Below are 27,532 nucleotides of genomic sequence, written 5' to 3' on the forward strand. Positions count from 1 at the left end.
GAGACGTACCGCTGCGTGGACTTCTCCGCTGAGAGAAAACTCTTTCCACGACGACCTCCAGTATTCTGTTGAAAGTATCCGCTTGTGAGTGTGTACGCTGAGCAAACTGAAACAGACCGGTCCGTCTGTTGCATCACAGGCGTCGAGATCGAGTTGATCACACCAACACTATCACCGCGGTCTCGAGCATTGCTTCCGCCACCATCACGATCAGCATCCATCCCTCTTATCTTGGGAAACAATGATCAGGTGTCCGACGCATAGACGAGAGCGGGCGCGCGAGTCTCCAATCAGATCCTGTTCTGCCTCAACGCTCCACTCCGAGGACTTCCGAGGTCGCGAACAACGCTTACGGTGGTTGCGATAACGAGCTCGCAGATCAACAGCCGGAGCTCCGGGAGCGCGGAGCCTTGAAGTGGCAAAACTTCCAAATCACGGGTGAACACTATCTCTATTCGGACACTTTGATCTCTCTGGAAGAGTTGTCGCGACTCATTATCTGTCATCCACTGATTCGCTCGCGCAATCATTGAGCTTTTCGACCTCATTGTTTTGTTCCTGAAAGTTTCCACTCGATGTTTGGAACGATTAAATGAATACCCAGCACGAGTGTTTCCTTGTGCGAGGTGAGTTTGTTGTGACCGTAACGACGGAGAATGCAGTCTTGGAATTTCTCGCAGCTCGCTCACCCTCCCGCCCGCATCTGCTATCTCACCGAGGAGAAGAAGCTCCGGAGCGACTTTGGATCCAATTTTTGTGCCGGGACGAATTTCCGGTGAATGGAGTGAATCTGTGCGCGAAATTTTCGAACTAGCTGTGTACTGGGAGAGATATCGGCGCGCGGAGGATCGTGTCGCCGAGCTGGCTTTTGAACGAGAAATGTTCCAACAGTCTAAATTTCAATGTCGCCGTATGGCCTCGTGTACGCGTTCGATGATAATCGATGACGCTCCCCATGGGTGAGGTTTCATTTCGGAAACGCACGCCCCGATAGTATTTATGAGCAGATCATTTTCTGGAATGACGACGACGACAGGCAATTCTCGTGGTAACATCATCCGCATGCCATCGTTCGATCCCCAGCAGAGCTTCATGGTTCCAGGAACTAGTGACTCCTTTGAGGAATATCTTAGTGAAATTTCTTACCGCCGAAATTTCACGGATTCTGGAGATGCCAAGGCTTATGAAGAGCGCACAACAGGTGGAAAAAACAGGGCGAGTGTTTCTAAGGTCGTCGGAGATCGCTGCGCAGAGCCGCACGCATTCCAGGAAGAGTTTCGCTTCGGAAACGAACTTTGGTTCCACAAGGTAGGCGAATGTGTTGAAACTCCACTTCGTCGGGCTCCATCGTTCACCGATTGCAGATAGCAGTGATGTTGAAATTATCTTCATCAGAGTTCTGCATTTAACGGCATCCCGATTTCGCTGCCAGCGGCTTCGATTATGCAAGGGATTTGTCGAGGACTGAGAGGGTGGTCCTGGCTTTGCCAAGACAGAACACGGTAAATGAAAGAAACATCTCCTTGTCATTCGGGGAGTTCTTACAGCTCGCAATTCGTGTTCTCGCTGAGACGTCGACGCATCACAATAAAGCCATGAAACAAGCATCCGCCTGAGTTGCTTCTCGAAGAAGAACGCGGTCAATTCTCCGTCGATTCCATCCATTTTTTTTATCTATAGAAGAGGGCCATCAAGTTTCAGAAGGAGGATTTTTTTCTCTGCTCGCGTTTCATCTTCTTACCTACGATCGCTTGGGTGTCGGTAAATGTCGGCCGATCATTTTTGTAGCTATTTCCGACCAGATGCTGCCACTGGCCAAGACCGTCGAGCGTTTATTCATGAATTCTTTTTTCCGTGGCCGTCTCCTTCCTGGGCGCGCCGCGAGAACCAAACGACGCCAAATATCACCTCTAATGTGGTGAAGTGATGCTCCACGCATCCCAAGAGCAATCACGCAGTTACTATTAGTACTATTTCCATCGATGGACGCGGAAAATAGTTCTCTCCCTGGGACACCCTGCCCAGCGTCCCTCTCGAGAGCTCAGAGGATTCGGAGCTTTCTTCTCTGGATGATCCGGATGGGAACGATAGAACACAGAACGATTCCGTCTCCTCGAGAGATTCATGACCGATTATACTCCCGATCTGCTACTATGGCGTCATTCCTTAGAAAGAAAAATATCCCGAACTGCTATCATCTTCCTCCAGCGAAGATTCCTGTATTTCACTCACTAGCCTGCGGAAACGGTAACCCAGAGCATTCGAGAATCTTTTCCGCGAACGGTGCGCATGGGGATAGGCGGGCATTCCGAGCTTCGCGAGATTCTAGACCTGGGTCAAAGGTTCTTCCAATTCGCTAGCCCTCCGCCCGAGCCTTTGAAGTTGTTTGCCGCCAGAATCGACGCCAAGGGCGCGGATGGCACGGCTCTGGAGGCTCTGGTTGAAGATCCTGAGCTTGAAGCTCTTCGGTCGAGAGACATCTCAGGGACTTCACTTCTCTGCGCGAAAATGACAGTCGTTGACATTAAGCAAGCGATGAACATCTCCATGATTAGGATCCCCCCGCTGGTCATGTACGGCTTGAAATCTAGAGCCACTACAGATCTACACCATTTACATAGAGTGGAGCGCCGATCTGTGAAATCAGTCATCGGACTGCCGAGGAACGCGCCGTCTACGTTCACTCATGAGATGATCGGCGATTCGCGGAAGACTCGTTCCTCGATCGCATCGGGTTCGACGATCCAGTAAAGAGAAGCTACGCAGTTTGTGACGAAAAGGATCGAAAGTTCGGAGACGCGAGCTTCTCGAAGGGCCCGGCATTCAGAGCGGACAAATGGAAACGGAGCCATCAGACGAACAGTGAAATTACATGTAGCTTGACGTGGCTTGCTTATGACTTGATATGTATGAAAGAGGGATGCTATAACCCGGTCAGTTGTGTATGTAAATTTTGTGGAGAGATGGACACAACTCGATACCATGTGGGAGAATGTGCGAGCCTAGGGCACTCAGCTTCGTCTTTCAGGAGATACTCTGCCCATGCATGTTTATGATCCTTGCAGCTCCTGAATCCATTCACAGAAATTCGGATGTTCCTGGCCTCCAACTAAGTCGCCGCCTTACAATCAGTCTCGCGGATTCAGAGTTTCCAAGAACCATGAGAGGAGCGCGTTCTGGAGTCGTAGAGTTGTGGATGTAGGAAAAACACGAACCAACTCCAATGAGGATTGGCTGCTTGAAAGCAGTAGTTGATTTCTTCCTGTGGAATTCACACAGACGCGGATTGGCCTGCTGGCACCGGTGCTATAGGATCAGCAATCAGCAAATTGTAGCTTGAATGAAATACATTCACTCTCTCGCTCAACTGAATCTTGAAAGTCTCCGGGAAAATTCACGAAACATCCGGCCGGCGGGAATTCGAAGACCGCGCCGCGTCCCGAGAGGACCACTGGGGGTGTATACCTGAAAAATTAAAGGAATTTATTTTTAGAGGGCGCTGGCTCTCTTTCAGGCCTCGCTTAGGAATCTAGGAACGATCCGAACGCGAATCATCTTCGGTCCGAGTCGATACGAGTGCGCTCATTCTTGGCTCGCTTCATTGCGGGATCGCGTCGTTATTAGCTGGCTTCAGCGGTGATTCGCGTCGCTGCGGGCGGCGTATTCTTGCTCAACGTCCTCTGAGTCTGCGTCATTTCCGGACTCGCGTCGTTCTGGGCTTCCCGTTCTTGTGAGATCTCGGCCATTTTGGGTCTACGCTATTCTCGCCGCGCCATTTCAGATCCGAGGCGTTGTGAGTCTCGCGTCATTTTGAGTCTGCGTCATTTTCGCAAAAGTATATCGGACTGGCGTCGATCTGAGCTTCGCGTAGTTTTCGTCGCGGCATTTCAAACTAGATGCTCAAGATCGAGTGCTTCTCTGTTTATGTTTTCCACCGGATCGAAACGCGCGCGGAGCGTAGGGTTTTCTATCAATGTCGCGCGTACCGATGGCGAAAGATATCCACGACCTCAGGAAACGATTCGACGTACTCGCGAGAGCCGTCAGGCAGCGAACATGGTCTGAAAGGACCATGTCTCCACCAGAGTCTCGTGGACGGAGCTGCGATCGGCACTGCTGAGGTGCGCAAAGTCGGATTGCTTGAGGAAATTGTCGGCGCTCCCGAATGGATTGTGGTCTTAGTCTCCCCCTCATATCGAGCTGAATACTCATGAACGCGATTAATTACTCGGCAGTGACGACGTTTGATGTCCATTCTGATGCGGAGAAATTTCATATACAGTAGATACTCGTTATAACGGACCTGGAGATAACGGACATTCCTGGCGGTCCCGAGCAAGTCCCTTTAGTTTACCATGTTGAGAGAGCCGGATAGAGCGGACTCGGATATAAGGGACTTCCGGTTACTGCGGACCCTTTCCGGAGTCCGCATCCTATAGTGCTCCTTATATTTAGTACGGTTACGACGGACCGAGCCTCCGGTACTCGAGTGTGAGAGCCGTTGCAGTCTTTCAGTGCTCGAATCGTTCCCATCATGACAAGGGCACAAGATTCGCGAGTGCACGATCGGCTGGCGCATAATTACAAGCGGAACGCGAAATCTGTTCACAAAGTGAGAGCAGTCGCTTATCGAATCTGCCGATTCTTGTTGGATAAGTTCTCAGCGTGTTCGATAAAGAAAACGGGACGCGCTCAGCATCGATACGAAAATTTAAGTCCTTGATGAGACGCTGCAACGATACCTTTATATACTGAGAGACAATGAGATATCACAGCGAAAACCTTTGGACATTGAGAAATTGATCGAGTATAGAAGCAATCACACCCGACGAGCAAGTATTCGCTCTTTCTTCAACAATAAAGAGTGAGACCATTCTGTACGCTTCGTGAGGCGCGTTCTTGTATTCGAGTCCACGAAACTTACTACGTCCATCATCGGCGGAGAGCGATGATCAAACCCATTGAGAATTCTGAGAGTGAGAGTGCTCGTAGGCTACCCAAAATCCTGGGTCGGTTATAAGGGACTCCGCTTATAACGGACACTTTCGGCTGGTCCCTTGGAGTCCCTACGAGGTTCTACGGTATCTCCCGCCGTCGTAGAAGGCTTCGCTCGAAGCGGAAATCGATTTATGCAGTGATGCTGATACAAGCGTTCGAAAACAGGCATTCCTGGATCTACCTCATTTCCGCACAGATGAAGTCGTTAATTCAGCTAGACGAGGCTAACTTATGGACCGTACCACAGGCTAGGGGAGGCTTCTGGAATTGTCCCTTGAAGGCGCTCGAAGGAAACAGCGATAAGCGCAATCTTCGAAGACAGAAGAACAGCAGCGTTCGCCACGGCAGGGAACGCCTTCGTTCGATTACGACTCAGAAGGCTCCGCCGCCAGGTTCTAGAAGATCAGATCGAGGACACCATGTTGCAGGGTTTCGCGGCCGTGTTCGATCGACTCGATTTTGATCAGTTCGTGGAGTTGATTCGACTCATATCGGATTTCCAGGTATTTCGTCGAAGTGGCTCAAGTATTATATTCTGACGCTTCACTCGGCTCACTCAGCTCACGCTCACTCAATCTGGTCGGATCTATTGCCATGGAACCTTTCTGCCCCAAGTGCGGAGTGTTCACTCGGAACTCTGGTGGCTGAATTAGTCTCAAGTCGAGCAGCCGATCAGGTTCCGCGAGCCATCGCAAAGGACAATATGCGCTCTTATCGTGGAACGTGGTGTGCTTCTCGAAAGGATGAGATCGAGCGTCGGTAGCGAAAAACCCGAGGAAGGCACCCAAATTCAGAAAAAACACTGATTGGGTCAATTTTCGGGGTTCTTGCCTCGGATACACCTCGAAACGAGGAGCCCGAATATGCATCCAGATGTGTTCTTCCCCCTAACACTGGTGCATTTCAAACACATCTACACCTACATATCTACCCCACACATCTACACCAACACATCTACACCTTCACATCTACACCTACACATCTAAACCTACACATCTTCACCTGCACATCTACACCTACACATCTACACTTACACATCTACACCTACACATCTACACCTACACATCCACACCTACACATCTATACCTACACATCTACACCTACACATCTACACCTACACATCTACACCTACACATCTACACCTACACATCTACACCTACACATCTACACATACACATCTACACCTACACATCTACACCTACACATCTACACCTACACATCTACACCTACACTTCTACACCTACACTTCTACACCTACACTTCTACACCCACACTTCTATACCTACACTTCTACACCTACACTCCTGCACATACCCTTTTACACCTACACTTCTACACCTACACGTCCACACCTACACTCCTACACCTACACTTCTACACATACACTTCTACACCTACACTTCTACACCTACACTTCTACACCTACACTTCTAAACCTGCACATCTACTCTTCTACACCTACACTTTTACACCTACACTTCTACACCTAAACTTCTACACCTACACATCTAAACCTGCACATCTACTTTTCTACACCTACACATCTACACGCACTGGCTTCATTCTTCAGGAAAGACATGCCTTGATTGATTTTATCTCCCCTCAGTGGAGACTCCTAGATTTTATTCGATCGCTCCAGTGTGGATAGTGACTTAATCTTGACGAATTACATCGGTTCTCCAATGAACGTCATACACGACACATTCTATATAAGTTCAGGATTGACGCCCCACGGAAGATTTGACACTTTTTTTTCCGGATGCCTCTGGATGGACTCATTCTTCGCGTTGCCTCTAAATAAACGATATCGAGACGCTCATTTGATATGATGTACATATGATTCGGAATGGTCGGATTCGGATGCCTATAAGGAAGGAGGAAGAACGGAGAATCGAGGGGAACGCGCGGGGAGTTCAAAGATCCCTGGGGGCCCGACCAACTTCTCAATCTATCCGTCTCCGATCGGGGAGCTCGGATATTCAATGCAATCGACCTGAACTTTCTGAATAGTATTGAATTACGTATGAAAAAACAACTACGAGCTTGTAGAACCACTGTCTGACAGATTTCATTGTTCCGCGGCTTGAAATATCCGCGAAGCGAGTCGAGGATCTCCAGCTGTTCATGCACTGTGTATGAAGTTGCTCGATTCTCTGGGATCGCCTCCAGAAGCGACGAGAGGGACACTTTTTCCATGCATCGAGCTACGAATGGGGGGATATTCGAGCTCATTTGTGAGTCGAGATTTCCCCGAACGAATTCTGGGGATGTGATTCCTAATGACGGAGTCCGAGCGCGATTCGAATTAGGGATTTGGACGGACCCTGACAAATAAATAATGGGAGAGCGAAGTCGAGTGAAACTTCTGCGAGGGGAGCTACGATTTTCTGGGTCGCCAAAGGATGTGAGGACGCGGGACTGGTAGGCCCGCAAGCCCGGGGGTCGGTTGTCAATAGTTAACGCGGAGAACGAACGGAGCCTGCATTTTGAACCCCGACGCTTTGTGAGAAACGATCTTCTCTAGCTGCCGACGGTGCTGGTGGTTGCGAATAATTCAGCGTATCGAGAAACAAAATCAATGGCCGTTCGACCCGACGGAACGACCCACGGACGAGCGAACGAACTAACGTACAGAGAAAGGTAGTCCCTCTTTTTCGAGCGTGTTGGATCGACGGCTTCCCCAGAGACTCGAGTCGTCGTCGACGAGCTCGCTCCCGAAGTGCTGGTGGCGTAAGGGTTAACTAAGTAGCTACTTGGTGCCTGGAGGATCTATTCGGGCTGTACAGGGGCCGCGACCCAACCAACGGCCAGGAAGCTCATTACACGTATGCTTTATCGTGCGCGTTTCCAGATGCGCAATTCACGTTCCGCAAGACTGACGACGTCGACGACACGTGAGCTCTTCACGCCCACATTAACAGCAACTTTGTAGGAGTCGTCGATTATTATCGTCCCCTCTTTGACGAAACCAACGAGCTTCTCCGTCTCTTCTTCCGGCAATGTCTCTGATTATAATCTTCCGTATAATACAGGGAAAAAGGATTGTACCGAACACGCATGACATTTCTTCCCAGAATTTCCCGAATATTTCTGTCATCCGGGAATCGGCTCTACTCGCCCCTGAGCGGCGTTCACTATAGACACCTCTAACAAAACTTCCGGTAGTCTGCAGGAATGAGATTATGAGGCAACAGGCCTCTGAAAATTCATTGATAAGTGTGCGGAGCTCTGACAAAGATTCTGCCTCCACATATTTTCTTTTCGGTGGATCTGGAGCGATTCTCTGGTACTTCACTGTCGACTACTGATTTGGCAGTGATTGCGGTGAATGGCGAGGAACGTATTGAGAACCTCTCCCAATGGGGATGCCGTGTCCCCTTCCTTGAGATGATTCCTGCGGGGGACATTCGGCGACGCTCCCGAATCGGCTCACAATGTGAGAGGATCGCTCAAGAATCGTTGATGTACAGATTGACCGGTCTCGGACTCATCCTATCGATATTTTGTCTTCGAAACTTTAACCTGGAACGGAATCCGAAACATGACTCATTCGATCGTGGAAGAGCGGTGTGCTCCGACAGCCGACAATTTTCAGGACCATCGGAATGAGACACGTGTGTCAATGGATGCGTAATGGCCTCTCGAGGGAGAACGTACCTCTCCATCGACGCAGAGGGCTTCTAATTCGATCTCGTGCAATACATTCCCCCAAGACACGTGGGACTCGCTCTTGTCGGGATAGAACTTCGCCAGGATATCGAAATTCAGGTGGCCGTGTTCTCCCAACTGAAATCAATGGATCATGGTGATATTCTGTGGAGCAGTATCTGTTCTGAGTCGAGTTCGGGAACGAGTTCCCGGCTGCAGCCCGAAAAACCTCCGGAAATTCTCCATTCTACGGCAAATCAGAACTCACGTCGAGGGTGAAGTGGATTTTGCTCCTCTCTTTGTTTTTCGACCTTTCTCTAGTCTTCGTGTCGAAGTACGCAATGTACGTGATACTCTCGATGTCCCGGGCGGTTTCCGTTGGGGTCTTGACATCGTCCATAATCTCTAATCGTCTGTAAAGGATAGAATATCGTTTCGAGGCTCGGAAATATTATCTCCACCTGCGACAAAAAATCCCACGCACTCGATACAGTTTTTCTCCAGCCCCGAGCCCCAGGTCGGAAACGCGATCGATCCGAGTTTTCACAGAGCTGCCCGAGCGAGTCCGAAATAGACTTCGAGGCATGGAGCCCTGAGATCCGGAATGAGGAACAGAAATTTTTGCGGAGATATGAGAAAACCGACTCCAAGGCAGACTCTTGTGCCTTGTTCCTCCGCGGTACATCTGTATGTATGTACATGAAAGACTGCTTGTTGGATCGACTGTGAGTGAGTTGCGCGATGGCTGACGGGCCTCGTTCGATGAGGATTTGGCTTTTAGATCAGACACGAACCCCTAATTATCGGTGCTTGTCATCTTCCGATGACATGTGCCACATAGGATCAGTTGGAAGCGTCTCACAGAGACTCGACCGATCGCGGTGTTCGAAGCGAGCATGTTCCCATGAGCAAGCCCGAGAACCAGACGAGGTTATTGAGAGATCTCCTTTCCAAGCTTTCCAGGATCAGAAAATATACTCCATCGATTGGAGAGAATCTCTTTTACGCATCTTCGGCGGATGAGGTATACGTTTTATTCGACCGCGTCGCGGACGCGATCCACTTGTCAGAAGTAGAGAAATCGACCGGATGCTCGCGATGATCCACTTGGAATTATTCGAATGAGGACTTAATCAGCGCGGAGCTCTGAAGGAGTTGCGAGGCAAGGCTTTGAATGCTGCCAGAAAATTGAAAGATGAGAGCTCCTTCAAGCATCCGCTGCCGCTCGCTAGCTGTCTACTGCATCGCGAACGCTTTCCGGTTGAAGCGGCCCAATTTGTGATTAAATCAGAAACGCTTGAAAAAACACCCTCCAAATCGCTCATACTTACTCGATGCGGACGATCGGACGGAAATTGAATGAAACCTGATACGAGGCGTTCACGTTCAGCTTTATGGTCGTGTCTATATCGAACCGCGATCCGTCGGACTGCAACAAAAAAAATCATTAAAAATTGCCCTACGATCGCTAAGCCTGGAACTACCAGTAAATAATTAATTGAGAATCGAGAAGCCAACTTCTATTGTTTCGGATCGAATAGGTTCGTTCACGGAACTTCACCGGTCTCTCCGAATGAGCCTCCGAGGGTTTGAATATCTGACGTCAATCGATTGCATACAATTCCCGCCCGCCCGCGCTATTCTGAGCACATGCAATCGCGCCACGGTGACTCCATATCCCCTTTCGAAAGGGGATCAGAATGAAGCACTTCTCGATGTGCTTCGACCTCGATTTGATCAGCTCCGTCTCCCCGCTAGACGTTCGCCAAGAGAAATCCACATCCTCCGTAGTCTCCCAAATCCCGGTCGGTAATCACCTCTAAGCTTGACAAACACGGGAAAACCAAAGAATTGCGTCACCGTACCTTATACGCGACAGGTCTGAAATCGGTTCCGAACTCGAAGTCGTTCACTACTTTCTGTAAGCGCACTTTCATTCTGAATTCTTCATTCCGCCAAGACATCAGAGCGCCCTTCGGTTTCACGGTATCGTGCGCTTCCGAAGCTCTCCGTGGAATTTCTGCAGATTCTCTCCCTTCGGTCTCGCTGTCGCTGGGCGGGTGATGAGTCTGAGTTCCGAAGCTGGTCTCTCCGACTGCGCCGAAGTCTTGGAACATGGTCGACATGTCGAAACTTGGATGGCGTTGCCTGCGTTTGTTGCTATCTTCTTCAACTATATCTGCGGATTCACCGGCCGTCTCCGATTCAGGGTCCCCGATCACTTCGCTGCGGAGGGGGTCTTCCGGCTCCGACAGACGTCGCGCTCACAAGCTTTTCGCCGCACAGCTCAATCCGTCCAATGGACTTCCAACGACGACGGCAACGTACTCGCTTGGACTCGACCGATGTGAGACTTCCCAAGAGCAGCAAGGCGACGCTATCGGCACTACTCTTAGAAATGCTCGGCTCCTGATCGGCGGATTCAAAACGCCTCAACGCTAGGGGCGTAAGGAAACAACTGCCCGCTACCAAGCAGAGAGTTTATGAACTGTGACTACCGCAGCGTCTGTTTTCCACGGAGTAATGCTCACCGAAAGTCCGGCTGATTATAGGGTGCGGAAAAGGACGATAACAGAATCTCAATGGTGACTCAAGGAATTTTAATCCCTCGTCGACTATTGCTCGCTCCGGTTCCATGGCTGGATTTCGGCAGTTTTCGACGCGTGTTAATCCGGCTAGATCGATTGGGATCCGATGGCGCTAACTGACCGCAAGGCCTCCGCATCACAGCGGATGCCGCCATGCAAGGCTTTCATCCCAGATGGGTTAAAGGGGCCGGATGTAAATCGACTCCAGCTGCGGTAAGTACACGGAATACCGATATGATGACAACTTCGGTGAGGCATCCTCAAAAATGACAAAGGGAATGTGCGCGAGATTCCCGAAAAATACGTGAAACACTGGCTAATCGTCTCGTAATCGCGTACTCGGCTCGGGAAGGCTCCCAAAGGCCGTGGTGTCATTTGTGGTGAGAATCGCTCGCCCCGCTCGATCACAACATGAGGGGAGTCCGGAAATATCTTCCTTCGGCCTGAGGGAAGGGGCTGCTTCGAACAGGCGAATCCAGCCCCCGAGAGTTTCTGCTAGAAGATCCCTCATGGAACCGGAAAATTCAGAATTCAACAGTCGAGGCTGCCGCATTGCAAATTTTCGATGGCGTTCCGATCGTCAGAGATTATCGGCTACAACGCGATTATCCGAGGAGCGTCGAAAAGAAGAGCTCTGAACCCGTGATCAGACTGAGTGAACCTGACTCTGGAAAGCTCGCCCAAATCGCATGGATACGGCTCCCGGAGCCGACGTGAAGCGCATACAGCATGGATAACGGAAGGGAAACGTCGAAGCTCTGCATAGAGCAGCACCGAATTCGGAGGCACGCACTACAACATTTTTTCTTGCTCACAAAGCTCAAACGAATCACGATTACGATGCATAATCAGCGAACGAAACGAATGCGAACCAACTCCACAGGCGGATCAGGAACGAGCTTTCATTTCCTTTCGATGCGAGCGAGCGACAGGAAGTGCTCGGATCAGAGCAACTGAAACACTCGATAGGAGTGTGTTGATAGACGATTGCTCGATTCTAGATAGATCGGGATCCCTGAGGAGATGATTAGATCTCGCGGATCCTCGCTCCGTTCCCGGCGAAGTTGAACGCAGAGTCGTTCAAGCCCCCGGGAAGCGCTGGCGAAGATGTTGCCGACACTGTTTACAATCCGGTACCCCTCGCAATATGCCTTGAATGCGAACGAATGTCTCTCTGTCTCTGTATTTGACATTGTCCCCGTAGCTCGGCTCGCGTGTCTGTTCCTCCCGCTCGAGTCGTCTCGTTCGCGATAGAATGCGAATGTTCACTCCGATGAAGACGTCGGCGACGACTTTGGTTTCCCCCCGTAGCCAGAGGCCGCAGAGGTTCCGTCGTGCGGAAGCAATTTCGCGTCACGTCTGCAGTCCTCTTATTTGTTCGTTCTGTCGAAATTAATTCTTGCTTGATTGAAGATGAGCGCGTCCGCGACAAGTCCTCCGATATTACGAACACACGTTCATCCTCCGATTTCCCTCGACCGCCGGTCAAGCGTAAGAGGGGAACAACATCGCCGGGATTCGGGAAGCCCGCCTACAATCGGACAGAGCCGATTTCGGAAACATGGTTCAGACCCTACATCATCAACCCTGGTCCACAGCGTGCACTGCGGAGCGTTAATAATGCCTCGATGAGAGTCGCTCGTCACAATGACGAGTGACAACCCTCCAAGCCGTAACTGGACTCTGTAGGATGAGTGACGAATCACGATAAAGCTTGTCGATATGATACGCGTGAAATACGATCGGTTTTACCGCGGATTCGGAGCCGTCACGCGAGCTCCCGGAGTTCGAACTCCCCTCACATCAGACTCAGGGTTTGCAACTCTGGACTCCGATCCACAGTCGGGTCAAACGATACCAGTATCGCTGTGGTTATGAATTTGATTGAGAATTACCCTCACCCGAAGGACCTCGATCGATGATTTGCAGACGTCCCCCCTCCCTCTTTCCCCATAGTCTGCTTGACCTCTACGAGGTCTGTCTGGTCAGAGACGTCCCTGAGGGAATTAGCGCCCTAGCTGCTCATGAGAGAGTCTTATTTTGCATCCGCTCGACCGACGACTAATGAGGCGTGGATTTCTCCATCCTTTGAGTGTCGATTCTCGGAAAGTGGTGCGATTTTATTACGTTTTCAGCTTCTGCTGGATAAGGAGACTCATCAATTATGTGCATGACCCGGCGTAGCTGCTCCATACTCCGTGGAGCCGCAGATAATTGCGTCATGAGCGGAGTCGACACGTCTTATGACTGGGGGCCGCTTGAACTTTTTGTCAAGGCGTCTCTACATCTATATCTTCAAAAAAACTTAACATGAATTCCGAGAGGGCCTGGTGTCCTCGAAGGTTCCGATTGGACGAACGCTCCGGCCTTCAGAATTATTTTAGAGAGGCACTCCTTCATTTCAACACTGAGGACATGATTGTGGATGATCACCGTCGGTGAATTTCTTCTCTCTGAGCGGTAGTTGTTCGGGAAAGTACTGGAGTATTCCAGTACTTTCCCGCCTCCAAGGGGAATTTCCCTCCCCGTGAGACGGCGAACTTGTTGCCTCGCGATTCTCATGAGCTCCACCTTCGACGGATGGAACACTCGCGTGAGACTGTCACGGTCGTCATGGAGACAGCGTATTCGAGAGCAACACAGCTACAAACGATAGCTCCTGTCGCCGTCCCTCGTGCTAGACAGCTCTACGAACATCCGATCATTTATCAATCTCTCCGTCGCTGCAGAATTTGCGACGTTCGTTGATCGTTCGTCTTGAAGATAGCAGCAGCGAAGCTGTCGGAACAACGAATCGAATTGCGTAGTCCCGAAGATGGGTGCTCTCTGTAGGGCTCGCAGGTTAGACGAGAATCCGAAATCGGGGCTTCGCAGTACTGGCGCAGACCTGAGCGTCTCGGGGAGGCATAGAAACCGGGAAAGAAGCTACAATGGGAACTCATCCGCGACTTGTTCACTGCCCTATCGTATGGATCCGCCATGAGAAGATTCTGGCTGCGGGATTCTGACAAGGGACAGCTCAGCTCGAGAGCGGTCCACACTCGGAACACGCGGAGGGGATCCAGAACGGAACTGTGGAGCCGTTGGAGGAAGAGACAAGCATCCGATTCCAGAGACAGCGGGGAAGCCAATCAGTTTCCTCAGATCTCCCTCGTTCCCAATTGGCGCTACTGTCTCCTAATCTATTCAATGGTGAAGTGCTGCAAATGGATGAGAGCTCGAATGGTTTCATCTGATCCATCCATTTCCCCTGCGACGCCGACGGAGTCTGCGCGAAGAGCCCCGTCGAGGACGAGGAGAACGGCCTCATGCAGGGAATCGCTCTTCTTTCCTTTCTCTCCCCACTCACTACTCTAGGCACTCTCACCCACCTTGAAGAAAACCTCTTTTTTCTGAGGCTTCGACGTATCGTCTTCTGCTCCGGCTCCATTAGCTCCATGGCCCTCGGTGCATTTTTCCAGCATGAGCTGGATCTTGAGTTGTTTTCCCGACATTTTCCCTCGCTGTTGTTGTCGTTGTTGCTTCCACCGATAGTGGTGATAGTGTTATTTCTGTTGTTGTTGTTGTTGCTGCTGCTGCTGCTGCTGCTTCTTCTGTGAGTGTTGGTATTGGTCTCGGTGGGGCTTCAAGCGGCAGGGACCGCTTCGGTTGATTTGATGCTTGAAGTACTCGTATCTCGAGGCCACTTGTCGAGCGATGGATCTCGTTGTCGGGTTTCCTCTTGGCGGGCTAGAGCCGCGCAACTCGCAGTCTCGGCGTTTGAGGGTCGGTGACGACTGCGGTGGCTGCAATAACCGGCTCGCCCGGCGATAGAACGAACGGACTGTACGAGCCGCTTTTCCTCCGAAGCGCCAGCGAATGCGGCAGCGGCGGCGAGCGGCGGATCGTTGGTTCAGTTGAACTGATTGCGGAGGCAGCGTGCTTCTATTTTGCTCCGGGTCGCGCTCTTCCCTCTTCCTTCCGCTCTTACCGCTGCTCAGGGCGCTCAGAGACTCGCTCCTCCTCAGTTTTTTTCTCGCTCGCACCAGAAAACCTTCCTCGGAACTTATTTTTCAACTTGTTTGGCGGTGTTCCACGCAGGGCTTCCTCCTCCTCACCGCGGTGCTGGTGGAGCTGGTGTTGGTGGGCGCCGTAGTCATCGCTTTCCTTCACTCCCTCCTCCGAGTCTTCGTCTGCTTGGGCAGCGCATGCGCACGAGTCGTTTTCCCTGCGACCCCCTCGGAGCTCTCCAACGGAACGTGAGCTAAAACCTCCCGCAGTCGCGAAATCTTTGACCTTTGGCCGAAATTCAGGACCGGGCAGGTCGTGGAGAGAAGCCACCCGAGTCTCATTCGTCCCCATGGCCCGAATGCTCGAGGAAGAGAACGAGCCGTGAGTTATCCAAATGAGCCCTTGGGGGAGCTAACGAAGCTCCTTTAATCAATGCACATTCTGGCTCCTGAAGAGCGCGGCATCGGGCTGATTTCGAGGGCATCTATTATTATTCACGGATTCACGGTACTTCGATCGGCGAAGGGCCACAGTTCTGGGAATACTCCCGTGTGGGAACGAGTGTCGTGGTCGATTGGTTCCAGGCGGCGGGACAACTACAGAGCAGCTTTGTGTCTGCTTGTAGTGGGGACGGGTCCGAATCGCAAGTGAATGTCATGTTTATGGCCACTTTAACAATTAGGCTTCATTTGGACACGATATTACCCCAGTCGGTGTTCCGAGTAGTCAGTCTTCACTTTGCACAACAACAGCACGGAGAATCTCCTGGGAGGCATGCAGCATTCTCCTCTCGACGGCTGCACGAGAGCTACCGAGAAAACAGAGGCCGCTGCATAAGGGGGAACCTGGACCCAGCTGCAGCGGGACGAGGAATGAGCCAGGAGAGAAATCAGCTCCTCGACGGTTGGGCCTTCGCTCAAACGTTTGGACGGATAGGCGAACAGATCGTTTTTGTTTGTCCATGAGAGACACCGATCGACTTTTCCCCGAAGAGAGATTCTGGCCTCGCTCGCTCCATAGGACTGAATAACGTCTGAAAATATTCCGAATCTTGATTATTGAGCCCCGTATACCTAGGGATTGGACTAGCTCATGCTTTCCGATGCCCGTCGAGGAATCTTGTCTATCGAGAGATTCTCTGACGTTCATCAGAAATTATCGTCACCACGGAGTCCGAGCTTGATTCCCCGAATAGACAGAGTATGGATTCATCGGGAGGCGAATAGAGGAAAAGGTTCGGATCGCCGGAGCGGCAGCTTTCCACGGGTTTTGAGCTCCAGTCCCTTGAATCCGACTGATGGAGTCCCTCAACCAAGTGGAATAAAATGATCAGAAAACCACTGATCCCCAGTCTATTCCTCCCCTGGGCTCGTATAGTTGGGGAGTCACTCGTCTCCGATGGGAGCTTGTTGCAGCGTCTGAAATCCACGAGGTTTTGCTTTTGCGCGTTTTCAGATTATCGCTCCAGTCGCCTCCGACAGCGAATAAGATCTCGTCGCTGAAACTTCGAATGAGTGGAATGGAAACTCGATGCTCTTCGCATTCACACATCGAACCTTCTGTCAGTCTCACGATCGGATGAGCGGACCCGCCTCAAAGTTCTCGTTCTCACCCAGCAAATCTGGCGACGACCAAACCGAAGTATTAGGCCTGTAGGATACAGTCTCCCTTCCATGCATTGCTCACCCTATTGAGATCGAGATCAGCGGTTTCGAAGGAAGGGCAATCAATGAGTTTAGACTTCGCTTTTGATGGGTACGACTGTCCAAGGCCAAAGGCGTATCTTATCTGTTCGTAATAAGCTTGAATACTTGTTTCGGAGAGTCTCTGATATCGATCATTCATCGGCTGGAACCTCGGGAAATTGACCTCGTGACGGGAATACGGGGTGTTGAAGGAGATATTTAGAAGAACTGCCGGTCCGAATCCACGGATTTTCATTCACGCTCTTGGGTCCCAAATCGGAATATCTGTGCCGAATGCGCGATAGACAGCAAGATTCCTCCCCACGAGCGAGTGATCGCCACTCGAGAATGATTGCTCGTTTTTCAATTGCTGTCGATCTCGGGAGGCCGACCGAGTCGATTCAGCGCGTGGAGCGATTCCCCAATCGTATGACCGCGTCATCAATCGACTCTGAAAACGTTCGAACGGGAAGAGTGCAGGAACGAACTCAGAGGGTCTCCAGGCTCCCTCCGCTCGAGAGAAGTTCAGAGACGAGTTTTTAAAGCATTGAAGATTGATTGCAACATCGGAAGATGGTATCGGCTTTTTTTGGCTCGATCGACCTTCCGCGGATCGAAGTCTGCAGGTGCGACGGGGGCAACACCACCGACAGCAACAACGACGGCCTCTACGACGACGGTGAGTTCTTCCGCGAAGTATTAATCATCGAAATGACGTATGAAAACTTTCGCTTTATTTGATTAGCCTGCCCGTTCGAGGGCTCGCTTGCCAGCCAGCCAGGCGGCCGCCCGCCCCCTAGGCTGCTTCCACGCGGACGGCGCGGCGGCTGTTGCTCAAACCTCCGGCACCGCCGGTTGCTCAGTCAGTCCAGTAGCCGCAGTTCGTTGTTCGACTCGTTCCGTCGAAGAGTCGAAAACCTGTTGCAACATTGATGCGCCGGTCTCTCGCACGATTGAGAACGTACGGCAATATTCTCGCTGTACGGGGGAAGCGTCGCTGTTACCGAACGCTGCTTCGAATCTACAGCCTCGGATAGTGCGCGTCACGTCTGTTCGACGTGTTTGCATTGCTGCGGCAGGAACGAGGAATCCGAGGAATGGGCGAGGAATAAGGCATGGATAGAGAACAAGGGGTGGAAATTCCGGGGGAATTCGGTACCGACGGTCGGGTAACACAAATAACTCCGATTTATTGTAATCCTCGTGAATCCACAGCTCGTCCGGCCGCCTCTGCCGCCACTCGCTCACCGGGCCTTCCGCTGTGCCTGCCGGCCGGTGTGGCGGTCCGTCCGTCCGTCGCTCAATGCTCCGAGTCGTTTTCTTGTTTGCTCACGTTGGGCATTGATTTGGCCGACTTGTTGGCGGACGGACGAAGGAGCGAGCGAGCGGGCGATTGGGCCTGGTGTTGATGAGGCAACACCTATTCGGCAACATGCCGATCGACGCGACGTGCCCACCATCAAATCGTTAAGGCCAAAACAACGACCAGGTTTTCTCTGCATACGACGATGTAATCTACGCGCGAGTTGGACTGGTCGTAAGCCGCTCACCAAGCTCGGATCGACGACGACCAACATGTAATAGACCAACAGCCCGGTCGACTCCGGCTTTGGAACCATCCTGAACAAGAACCCGGGAATGCTGCTAGTGAGAGTCAAGATTATTCGAGCTGCTCGGAGGTCACTCCCTGATGAATATTGCTGTTTCTGATACGCGTGTAGATCGAGGCAGACAGACAGACTGACCGACCTCATCCTATGAATCGCAGCTTCGAACCTCGAGAGTTACAGAGCAGCCTTCCTTATTTTTTTCATCAGGGAGGATGATCGTGTCGAGATCGTCGATCCTCCTAGTTTGTCCCCGGGGTCAGAATGCCGAGAGAAGCATTCGAAAACCATCAGGGCGACAGGGTTGATGTACTTATGGGGACCCGACCTCTGTCCGGCTTGAATCGTCATCAGAATGGGAGGGACGAGATTACCTCGGATGAATTTTCAGGCTCTGGAATGAATGCTTCTGTCTCTGCGGATTGACGAAAGTCGCAGAGATGACTTTCAGGCGAAAACTCAAGCAACGAGAGCTGGCTCACCAGAAATTACAAAAGACTCCGATGGGGCTTCGACATTCACTCCGGAAGTATAATCATGCTCTGATTCGACTCCGACCCGGAAACTCATGTCGCTCGTAGAGCATCTGATAATAGAGGATCTGATATAGTTCCTGGAGCAATCAATCTCATCACTTGATCTCGCAAGGAGACAGGCGTACTCGCGTTATGGATCTCTTTCGTCGTGATTCCGTCTCTCGTTGCCTGGAAGATTTATGGACGAGCCCAGGAGGGTGAGCGAGATTCAGAATATCGCCTCAGTGAAATGTTTTCAAATTTCGCCTTCATCCCGAAGCCTTCGTCCGCGCGCCACTCTCGGCTGGCGGTCGCTCGTTTCGCCTTCCGGACGCAGAGTCAATACTCTATTGGCAATTTTCAATCCATGGCCCGAGCGCTGTTTTCCTTGTAGAATTCTCGAGAGAAGCTGACTTTGTTGCTGGCTTGCGTTGAGCCTTGCTTGCATGCATGCATGCACGCACGCAGCGCGCGCCCAGTCCCCGCAGCCCGACCGCGGCCGGAGGGAGCTCCGCTTGCGGGGTTTGTATCTAGTCTCTGACTGTCCATCGCCCCGAGCAGAAAGAGCTCTAGAAGGAGCGCCGCCGCCGCCACCGCGGGGAAAACGACAAGACACGACCGAAATGGGGAACGAGCGAAATTCGAATGAAGAGTTTGAACGAGATGAAACGACCTGGACCACGAGCGGAACAGCAGCGGGAGCCGGGTAGGAGCCTTCGGCTAGACGTGGCTCCCGGCCGCGATCGACAGGAAGGAATAGGAAACAGCACGATTTCTCTCACATACTCGCCCTTGCAAAGATGACAGGCTGACTGACTGACTGAGAGGTGCTCGATAGAGGCTCCCCGGCGGCCGCCGTCGACGTCATCGTGAGAGGATCACGGTGGCGGTCGGGGTGATGGTGGTGTCGGTGGCAGTAGGTGAGCTCGTATGTCAACGGGAAACGAGAATGTCGGCAATGGAAAGGACAAGAAAGACAAAGATGATGTTGGGAAAGCAGTGATCGCCTGTCGGACCGCCACCCGGAGGCTCAGGAATGAGGCGGAGGAACAATGTTTCGTACCTCCTGCGGCTTCCTTCGATTTCTCCCGCCTGCTTTCACTTAGTTCGGCCGTGTTTTGGGAGTTGACATTTTCCTCGCTTCTTCCTCCCCTCTTCCAGTCGAGCAGAATGTCGGCGGGAGGGGGATGGGTGGGGGGCGCGAAGGAGGAATGGATTGTCCGATGACCGATGAGGTCGAACTACGAATACGAAGGGACAACATGTCATTTCGTTTTCCCATCCTGCCAAGCGGAACTTTCCTGATGACGACGTCCGATTTCAGCAACTGGGCTTCGAGCCGTCGGTCGACAGAAATCCTCGCGTGGCTTTGGAAGGATTTGATTGCTGGGTCGGAGAATTCATTCGGGTCAGGGCGACCGATGGGATTTTCGAGCTCATGGGCGCTGAGACGCCAAGAAGAATACTGCAACGCAGGCCAAATCTGAAGGTTCCGTGTGGGTCCGAATCTTTCGGGAGGAATATCCTCAGTATGTTCTTGAGATTCAAACGTGAATTTTTGGGGGTTGTTCCTCATTTTACCTGAGCGCAGCCTTGCGTTTTGTCAGCCACGATTCGAGCCTCGGAATTTGCTGAGTTCGGTGACTCGCTCCACGACAAAGTTCGAAAAAGCAAAAAAGTATCCGGATCGAATCACGCATGCAAATTCGAATCGACGTCTCTCGCCAGCTCACGGTGCGTCCTCGACGGGGTTACGTGTTGATCGCTAAGCAGATTATTCCGTTCAAAATTACTGTTCCTATTACTTCAATTTCCCCTGCAGCCGTCCGGATCCCTCGTGATCAAGGTCTCTATGCCTTCCGTTCGAAATTCAATCAAGATGAGCTTAGGCTCAGTCTATAGTACCTACATGTGATTCCGACTCTCGATGGCATTGCGAACCTCCGGATCGGGTTGCGGACCTCTAGGCTTCCAACATGGGAGAAGTGTTTCCCTGAACGGGAATATTTCGAACAAAGTCGCGCAAGCCGCAGCCCCACTGGCCGGCGTCTGGAAAGAATCGAACACCGTTTCCGTTTGAAGCCGGGGCGAAAAGTTTCCGAGGATCCGGCCTCCTTTTGGTCGCCGGAGAAAATACGGAGCAATATACTTTAGTGTTTCGATCCGCTGCTTTGTCTCTTCCTCTGCAACGGTCACGGATGCGGGAAGGTGCGGCGCTCGCTTCTAGTTCCTTGTAGTGTACAGAGCCCGGGAGGGAGGATAGATTTCCTCCCCCGTCCGATCAAGCGAAAGATACTTCCGCTGTTGTTGTGGAGGCGTTGGCGGAGCCGTCCGCTTCGCTTGTTCGTCTCGAGGTTTTGCTTGTGGGAGAGTGCGTTCAGCGGGGAGGCAACGGCTGGATGTCTCGGGGACGGGAGTCACTCCCGCAGAGGATAGATAGATAGGTCGAAACGCCAAGGCTCAGCATGTAAGCGAAACCTTCTCACTTAATGCTCTAGGCTTTCTCTGCGGGATGTCCGGAGTTTCAGGGTGTGGTCCTGCAACCGCACACCGCGCGCCGACCTTAGCAACGTTCTCTTGGGCCAACGAGAAGGAGGAACCCACAACCGAAACATACAAGCTCCTCCATGACTGGAATACATTGAAACTCAAGAAGCAAATGGCCGCGATTTCAGGGGCCTGACCACCGCAGGCGCGGATCTTTATTCCCCGGCATCCCGCCCGGGGAGATTCATCCCAGTGACCCACCTGGTGGACGAAGCCCCAGAACCATGGACATTGTCGCTGATAAAAATCCGTTCGCCTTCCCGGAGGGTTCAAGCTGTGGCATTTTTTTTTGTCGTCCCGATCTCTGACGCGTCAAGAAGGCTCCAATCGAAATATACATGACCCCGGTACTCATGGACGTGTACATACGTTTATTAGGTCGACCGCAACCTCCTCCTCCTCTTCTTCCATCAGGTGGGGTCACTTCGCAACTGAGGCGGAGCAAACAAGTGACTCTTCTCTGCAATTATCTATGTAAATTCCCTCGGTCACCGGGGGCCTCGACGAACTCTGTCTGCTCTGACGGAGTTTGAGCGTACAATTTTCTGCTCACATTTTGTGTGCGCATATATATGACCTGATATCAAGTTGTATGAATCGCACGTCGCTCGCTGCCGATGCTGTAGTAGTATCCCCTGTTCTGAATACTGCCTGAGTCCGCGTTGCGAGGTCTTTGCGGAAAATTGCTGGCTCAGTGCCGGCGGAAGGCTTTGCATACTGTTGTCCTGAACTTTGTTTCTCCAAGTAAACTCTTCCCAGCGTTTTCGTTCCCAGGCGTTTTTGTGCCGGCCGGCGAACAATCAACCTCGTCCCCATGCTAGGTAGGTGGGATGGGTTTCCAGGAGGCCAAATACGCCGGCAGGAACCCTCCCTGTAATGGAGCAAGTCATTTTACTCATTCCTCCTTGAAGATCGCGGAGGTTGAAATGGTTTCGATAGCTCGGGCTTGGATTTCTTCTGAAGGGAGGGGGCGCGCGCTCCCACGATAATTCATTCGGAGGTTTCAGCCTCGGGGTGCAGTGTTTTGACAGCAGCGGCGATTCTTGTCCCAGAGACCAAGGAATTCGATTCAGTTCGTCGAGAATTCTACGTTCCATTTCGTGCTCGGGTCTGCATCGATTCTTCGATTGGAAGCGCCACATTTCATCTCGACTCGGGTCTTGCTGGGGTTTTCATGGAATGAGGATAGATCCGATCAATCATCTCTAATTATTTCGCAGGAACCGAGCGTGAAATATGAATAATCGAACACAGCCGAATAATGTAACATCCCCCCCCCCTATAGAACAAAAAGCGCAAGCGCTCCGTTCGCGAGCCGTTTTTTCGGCTCTTCCTCCCCACCAATTTCGGCGCATGTGATTCTGCGGTTGCGGAACGATCCCCCGGTTTGCAAGTTGATGCTTTTCTTTCTAATCTTCCACCCCTCCGCAAAATGATTGTCGAAAAGCAGTTCCTCCTACTTGACCTCCCAACCCTATTCTCCGGATAATGGAATCGCTCATGTGACATTATTTGCCCCAGAACGAAATTAATCGCTCCGAATTTCTCCCAGGGGTCGAGCAGACCCGGCGAAAAAACACAACTCATCAATCCTCTTTTCTCTACGTTAATTTTCGGCTGTGATTGGAATATTACGTACTTGTACATCATCCGTGGCGGAACGACACTGCGGTCTACCCAGAGGATCCCGACGAGCCGAACTCTGCTGATTCATCTTCGTCAGTCATGCAGCCTCCACACAATCGCGACGAGTTCGTCGCATGCGAACCACTTAGACATTGTCGTCTCAGGAATGAGAAGGCCACAGTCATATCCGACTTTGAGCTATGGAGGGGAATTCCAGTCTTTGTAGTCTGCGTTCCATTCCAGCGTTTGTACAGTTTTCCCGCGGAAGTACGGTCACCGGAGCCGCGACATCGAGAGGTCGGAGATTTCCACGGGACAAGGAGAGGTCCGAATTTCGGATCAGAATCGACATCAATGCCGTTGCCGTAAGGGAGACTCCGCCGAGATTTTTCTCCCTCGCCACAGCCCCCACAGAATATTATCTAAAGAGATGCTCGGAGTTAATTCGTAAAACTTTCACTGATTTTCGACCCGGAAGCTTTGTCCCTCATCCGTCCCTGTTTTCAAACCGGTCAGTCGACTCAGCGGCGCCATGCCATGGCTCTGCCTACTCTAGACTAAGCTCCGCTTAGGGATAAATCGATCCTCCGAGTTTTTCAGGTCCGCCGATCTCTGAGCCGCCCGACTCCGGGTCAGCTCGGAGCGCTACAACACGAATGCATTCATCCATCCACGTTGGCAATCAGCTGGCGGTTTTCGCTTGAGAGGCAATACTGACAGCACATAACTTCTCTCCATGTGGTTCGTGTTGACTCCGAGTGGTTGTGGTAGACGCGTGCTTAAAGTCTAGTCAGCTGATAGCGAACGTTTCCATCGGTGGAAAAATACTTCCTCCTCATAATGAAAGCTTTGATTCTCGTCGGGGGCTACGGTACCCGGCTCCGGCCTCTCACGCTGTCGCGGCCCAAACCCCTCGTGGAATTCTGCAACAAACCCATGATGATGCACCAAGTCGAAGCTCTGGTCAAGGCAGGCGTGAAACACATCATTCTAGCGGTGAGCTACCGGGCGGAACTGCTCGAAGAAGCCGTCGCCGAAGAAGGCAGGCGGGCCGGAGTGAAAATCACTCTGTCGCACGAAACCGAACCTCTCGGAACCGCGGGACCGCTGGCGTTGGCGAGGGAGCATCTCATCGCTGACAATGAGCCGTTTTTCGTTCTAAATTCTGACATCGTGTGCGAGTTCCCGTTCGAGCAAATGATCGCCTTTCACAAACAGCATGGACGTCAGGGCACAATTGTGGTGACGCGTGTCGAGGAGCCTTCAAAGTACGGTGTGGTCGTCTACCAGCGGGATGGAAAAATTGAGCGGTTTGTCGAGAAGCCGGTCGAGTTTGTTTCTAATCGAATCAACGCTGGCCTGTACATTCTGAACACCTCTGTTCTCGACCGAATCGAGCTGAGGCCGACGTCAATCGAGAAGGAGATCTTCCCCGCCATGGTCGGTGACAGCGATCTGTTCGCGTTCGAACTCGAGGGCTTCTGGATGGATGTGGGTCAGCCGAAAGATTTCCTCACCGGAATGTGTCTATACCTTAAATGGCTGAGCAGCAAGTCGCCCGAGCTGCTGTATCAGAGCGAAGGCATTGTGGGCACCGTACTCGTTCATCCAACGGCGAAAATCGGAGCCAATTGTCGCATCGGCCCGCACGTCGTCGTGGGTCCGAACGTGATTATCGAAGACGGTGTTTGCATCAAGCGCTCAACTCTGCTCGAGGGCTCCGTAATCAAATCGCATTGCTGGCTGGACTCCTGTATTGTTGGCTGGAAGAGCACCGTAGGACAATGGGTCCGGATGGAGAATACCACCGTGCTCGGCGAAGACGTGTACGTCAAAGACGAAATTTACGTCAACGGAGGCAAGGTGCTACCCCATAAAGCTATCGGCGATAGCATAATGGAGCCGCAGATCATCATGTGAGAAGTTCCTCTGATCGAACCGGTCGCCCTTTCGGTTCGACTCTTCGGCATTCCCACGGAACAGAGATTTATATGAAATATATCTATATATATATTTTTATAGACATATCCGAAGAAGCGAAAGGGATAAAAATCATTCACGGCAACGCTCAAACCCAATAGAGACAATTTCACCATATATGCGTGTAATCGCCTCCCAAAGTGACTTAAGTCCGACGCCCGCCGGCCCGTCCGCCGGCATCATCGGTGAGGCTCGCATTGCCAAGCGTTTGTAAACATATCGAATCGGACTGTCGATTGTCAGGGGGTGACTCTTTCCCGACTAAAGTGTTTATTTTGAATGAATAAAAAATAAACAGCTGACCATACATTGAAATGAGACACTGGATCTGAATGGTATTTTCATTTCGAGTGGCACCTTCATGTGTCATTCACGAATGCGTTATCGCTACGAAATCCGTCAACAGTTCAAGTGACAATGAGTCGAAATCGTTTGTCTGGCGAAAGGTAATTGGATCGATTGTCGAAAGAGGGAGAGCATTCAAAAAGTGCCGCAACAAAACGCAGAAATTGATTCCTGTGGTCGATAGAATTGCTCCGCCCGGCAGCATGGAATCGCGTGAGTTGACGACGGTGAACTCACAGAGTTCAGGACAATGAGGAATATCGAAGAGAGTCGGAGTGGTCGACGACAGTCGTATCTTCGGGGATCATTGCGGCATCGTCAGTTTGTTTGCAGACACAGATAATTAATTGAAGCAGCCAGGTCGTCCTTCTCGTTGTTTGTCAGTTGCTGAGGTCACGGGCAGGCGGCGGAGGAGGTGCAGCACTAACGTGTATTCTTGCTTTTCTAAAAAAAAGTCTAACTCCTGTGAAAATTCTTGTTCTTGTCGCTAAACATCAACTCCATTAGCAGAAACTCTGGTAACTTGGTTTCTGGCAGAGTGTCAGAAGTTTCTTCGATCGGTGCTCTTGACATTGAGAAAGTCTTTCCGCGGGAAATCAATTTAATGTTCTCGCCACAAATTGATAGTTATCAATAAACATCAGCGTTACCCGAATCACGGAACCCCCAGAGAATGGAAATTAGTTACAAGGAGCTCGACGTTCAGAGTATCACGATTACTCCTGAGCTTGAAGAATCTTCCTACTTTTGAAAATATATACCTAGCATGGAAACGGATCGGGGAAGGGTGCACACAATGTGGACGGAAATGACGTACTTCGCCGCCAGATCTCTCATTGGACTTCATCCGATGCTCACACATGAATTTCCATTATGATTGGCGTTCGATGCCCTGTTGATGTGCCGATGGGTTTTTGTACTCTTCAATCCCTGATGGAAGGTTTCATTCACAGTGAAGGAAGACATTCCTTGAGCCACAGGGAGGGATCTGAGCAAGTTTTAGTGCTCTGACAACGCCGGTTTAAGCTTTGACGTCGGGTGGTTTAAGCAGCTTACGATTGGAGCTGACAGCGAAATCGCGGTCCGACTCAAGTGTCATTCGGGGTTTATCTCGCCTCGGAAGATCACTCGTCTCGTCGTAAGAACCCACTAATAACTCTTCCTACATGTTTGCCCTTTCATTCGGTTCTCCATGGAGGGACTCGCGGAGACTCTGCTCCGTCATCCAATATTCGGGCATTTGCTCGAAGAACATCAAAACCTCAGAGTTTTTGTGGGGAGAACGATCCTCGATCTGTGAAGTTCCCGTAGATTGGAGGTGGCCGCCGAATTTTGAGCATCGACCTCCGGCCTGATCGGACATCTACGTGAAGTTTCCCGCTCCCAGCTGAAAGCAGGATGGCTCCTTCGCTCATGAAGAGTGACTGCGACTCACGGCCATCACATTTTGGAAATGCTCTCGACATCATGAAGCGGATGAAGAATGACCCCGACTCCGAGTGAGGAATCGGGGTGGTGAGACTTCCGCCTCAGCCGCAGGGCACATCGTCATCATTGTTCTGATCCCTTCCTCCTCTTCCTAAGAAATTGCGCTGGAGCCCCCTGTGGCAGAAGATTCCCGAAAATAATTGGCCGAAGATGGCTGCGAAGACAATAGTACCGCGGATTTCCAGGGGCGTCTTTTCTACCGATCTATCCCGTGTAGATCGCTAGACTTTCACGCTTGTTCGCGTTGATCCCAGTCTGGTGGAATGAAGACGGATCTTCTGGAAATGAGTGCTACTTCCGAATTGGCTGACCCCATAAAAATCCCTGGGGCGTCCGGGAACGTCAAAGACTTTCCACGACGTGCCTCCGTCGGCCGCGGACGGCGTTCAGACTCGCTCCCATATTTGGAGATACGCAAGATTCTCTCTCGAGCTCTGAATACCGTCGGAGAAAATAGATCTGTATCGAGACTCGCGGCGGGGCGTGTTTTTCCCCCACCGGAGTTCGTCCCTAGA

At 51.5% G+C, this 27,532-nt stretch overlaps 3 protein-coding genes across 3 annotated transcripts; 2 read left to right on the plus strand and 1 right to left on the minus strand.

Moving 5' to 3' along the window:
- Positions 1 to 5,417: 5,417 nt before the first annotated feature.
- Positions 5,418 to 6,646, plus strand: LOC108864435 (putative uncharacterized protein FLJ46204). The gene is made up of 2 exons (XM_018640064.1): positions 5,418 to 5,464; positions 5,872 to 6,646. The coding sequence occupies exons 1-2, from the start codon at positions 5,418 to 5,420 to the stop codon at positions 6,644 to 6,646; spliced, it is 822 nt and encodes a 273-aa protein (XP_018495580.1).
- Positions 6,647 to 7,846: 1,200 nt separating this feature from the next.
- On the minus strand, positions 7,847 to 11,180 carry LOC100904299 (uncharacterized). Its single transcript, XM_003737697.2, has 5 exons — positions 10,512 to 11,180; positions 9,978 to 10,075; positions 8,915 to 9,059; positions 8,656 to 8,784; positions 7,847 to 8,520 (listed from the first exon to the last, which is right to left on the minus strand). The coding sequence occupies exons 1-5, from the start codon at positions 10,770 to 10,772 to the stop codon at positions 8,491 to 8,493; spliced, it is 663 nt and encodes a 220-aa protein (XP_003737745.1). The 5' UTR covers positions 10,773 to 11,180; the 3' UTR covers positions 7,847 to 8,490.
- A 12,707-nt stretch (positions 11,181 to 23,887) lies between these two features.
- On the plus strand, positions 23,888 to 25,498 carry Gmppb (GDP-mannose pyrophosphorylase B). Its single transcript, XM_003737698.2, has one exon. It carries the CDS (start codon positions 24,045 to 24,047, stop codon positions 25,122 to 25,124), a length of 1,080 nt encoding a protein of 359 aa, XP_003737746.1. The 5' UTR covers positions 23,888 to 24,044; the 3' UTR covers positions 25,125 to 25,498.
- Positions 25,499 to 27,532: the final 2,034 nt, after the last annotated feature.

This window comes from Galendromus occidentalis, unplaced genomic scaffold (assembly GCF_000255335.2).
Source record: "Galendromus occidentalis unplaced genomic scaffold, Mocc_1.1 scf7180000075612, whole genome shotgun sequence".
Lineage (NCBI taxonomy): Eukaryota > Metazoa > Arthropoda > Arachnida > Mesostigmata > Phytoseiidae > Galendromus > Galendromus occidentalis.

What these genes read in the sequence shown, in the direction of transcription:
- LOC108864435 (XM_018640064.1), top strand. Translation starts at nt 5,418, where the DNA reads ATGTTGCAGGGTTTCGCGGCCGTGTTCGATCGACTCGATTTTGATCA. An exon ending in GATCGACTCGATTTTGATCA is followed by an intron (nt 5,465 to 5,871) that starts GTTCGTGGAGTT and finishes ATATGCATCCAG; the next exon opens with ATGTGTTCTTCCCCCTAACA.
- LOC100904299 (XM_003737697.2), bottom strand. Translation starts at nt 10,772, where the DNA reads ATGTCGACCATGTTCCAAGACTTCGGCGCAGTCGGAGAGACCAGCTTC. An exon ending in CGTCCGATCGTCCGCATCGA is followed by an intron (nt 9,060 to 9,977) that starts GTAAGTATGAGC and finishes TATCCTTTACAG; the next exon opens with ACGATTAGAGATTATGGACG. An exon ending in AAATCCACTTCACCCTCGAC is followed by an intron (nt 8,785 to 8,914) that starts GTGAGTTCTGAT and finishes CATTGATTTCAG; the next exon opens with TTGGGAGAACACGGCCACCT.
- Gmppb (XM_003737698.2), top strand. Translation starts at nt 24,045, where the DNA reads ATGAAAGCTTTGATTCTCGTCGGGGGCTACGGTACCCGGCTCCGGCCT.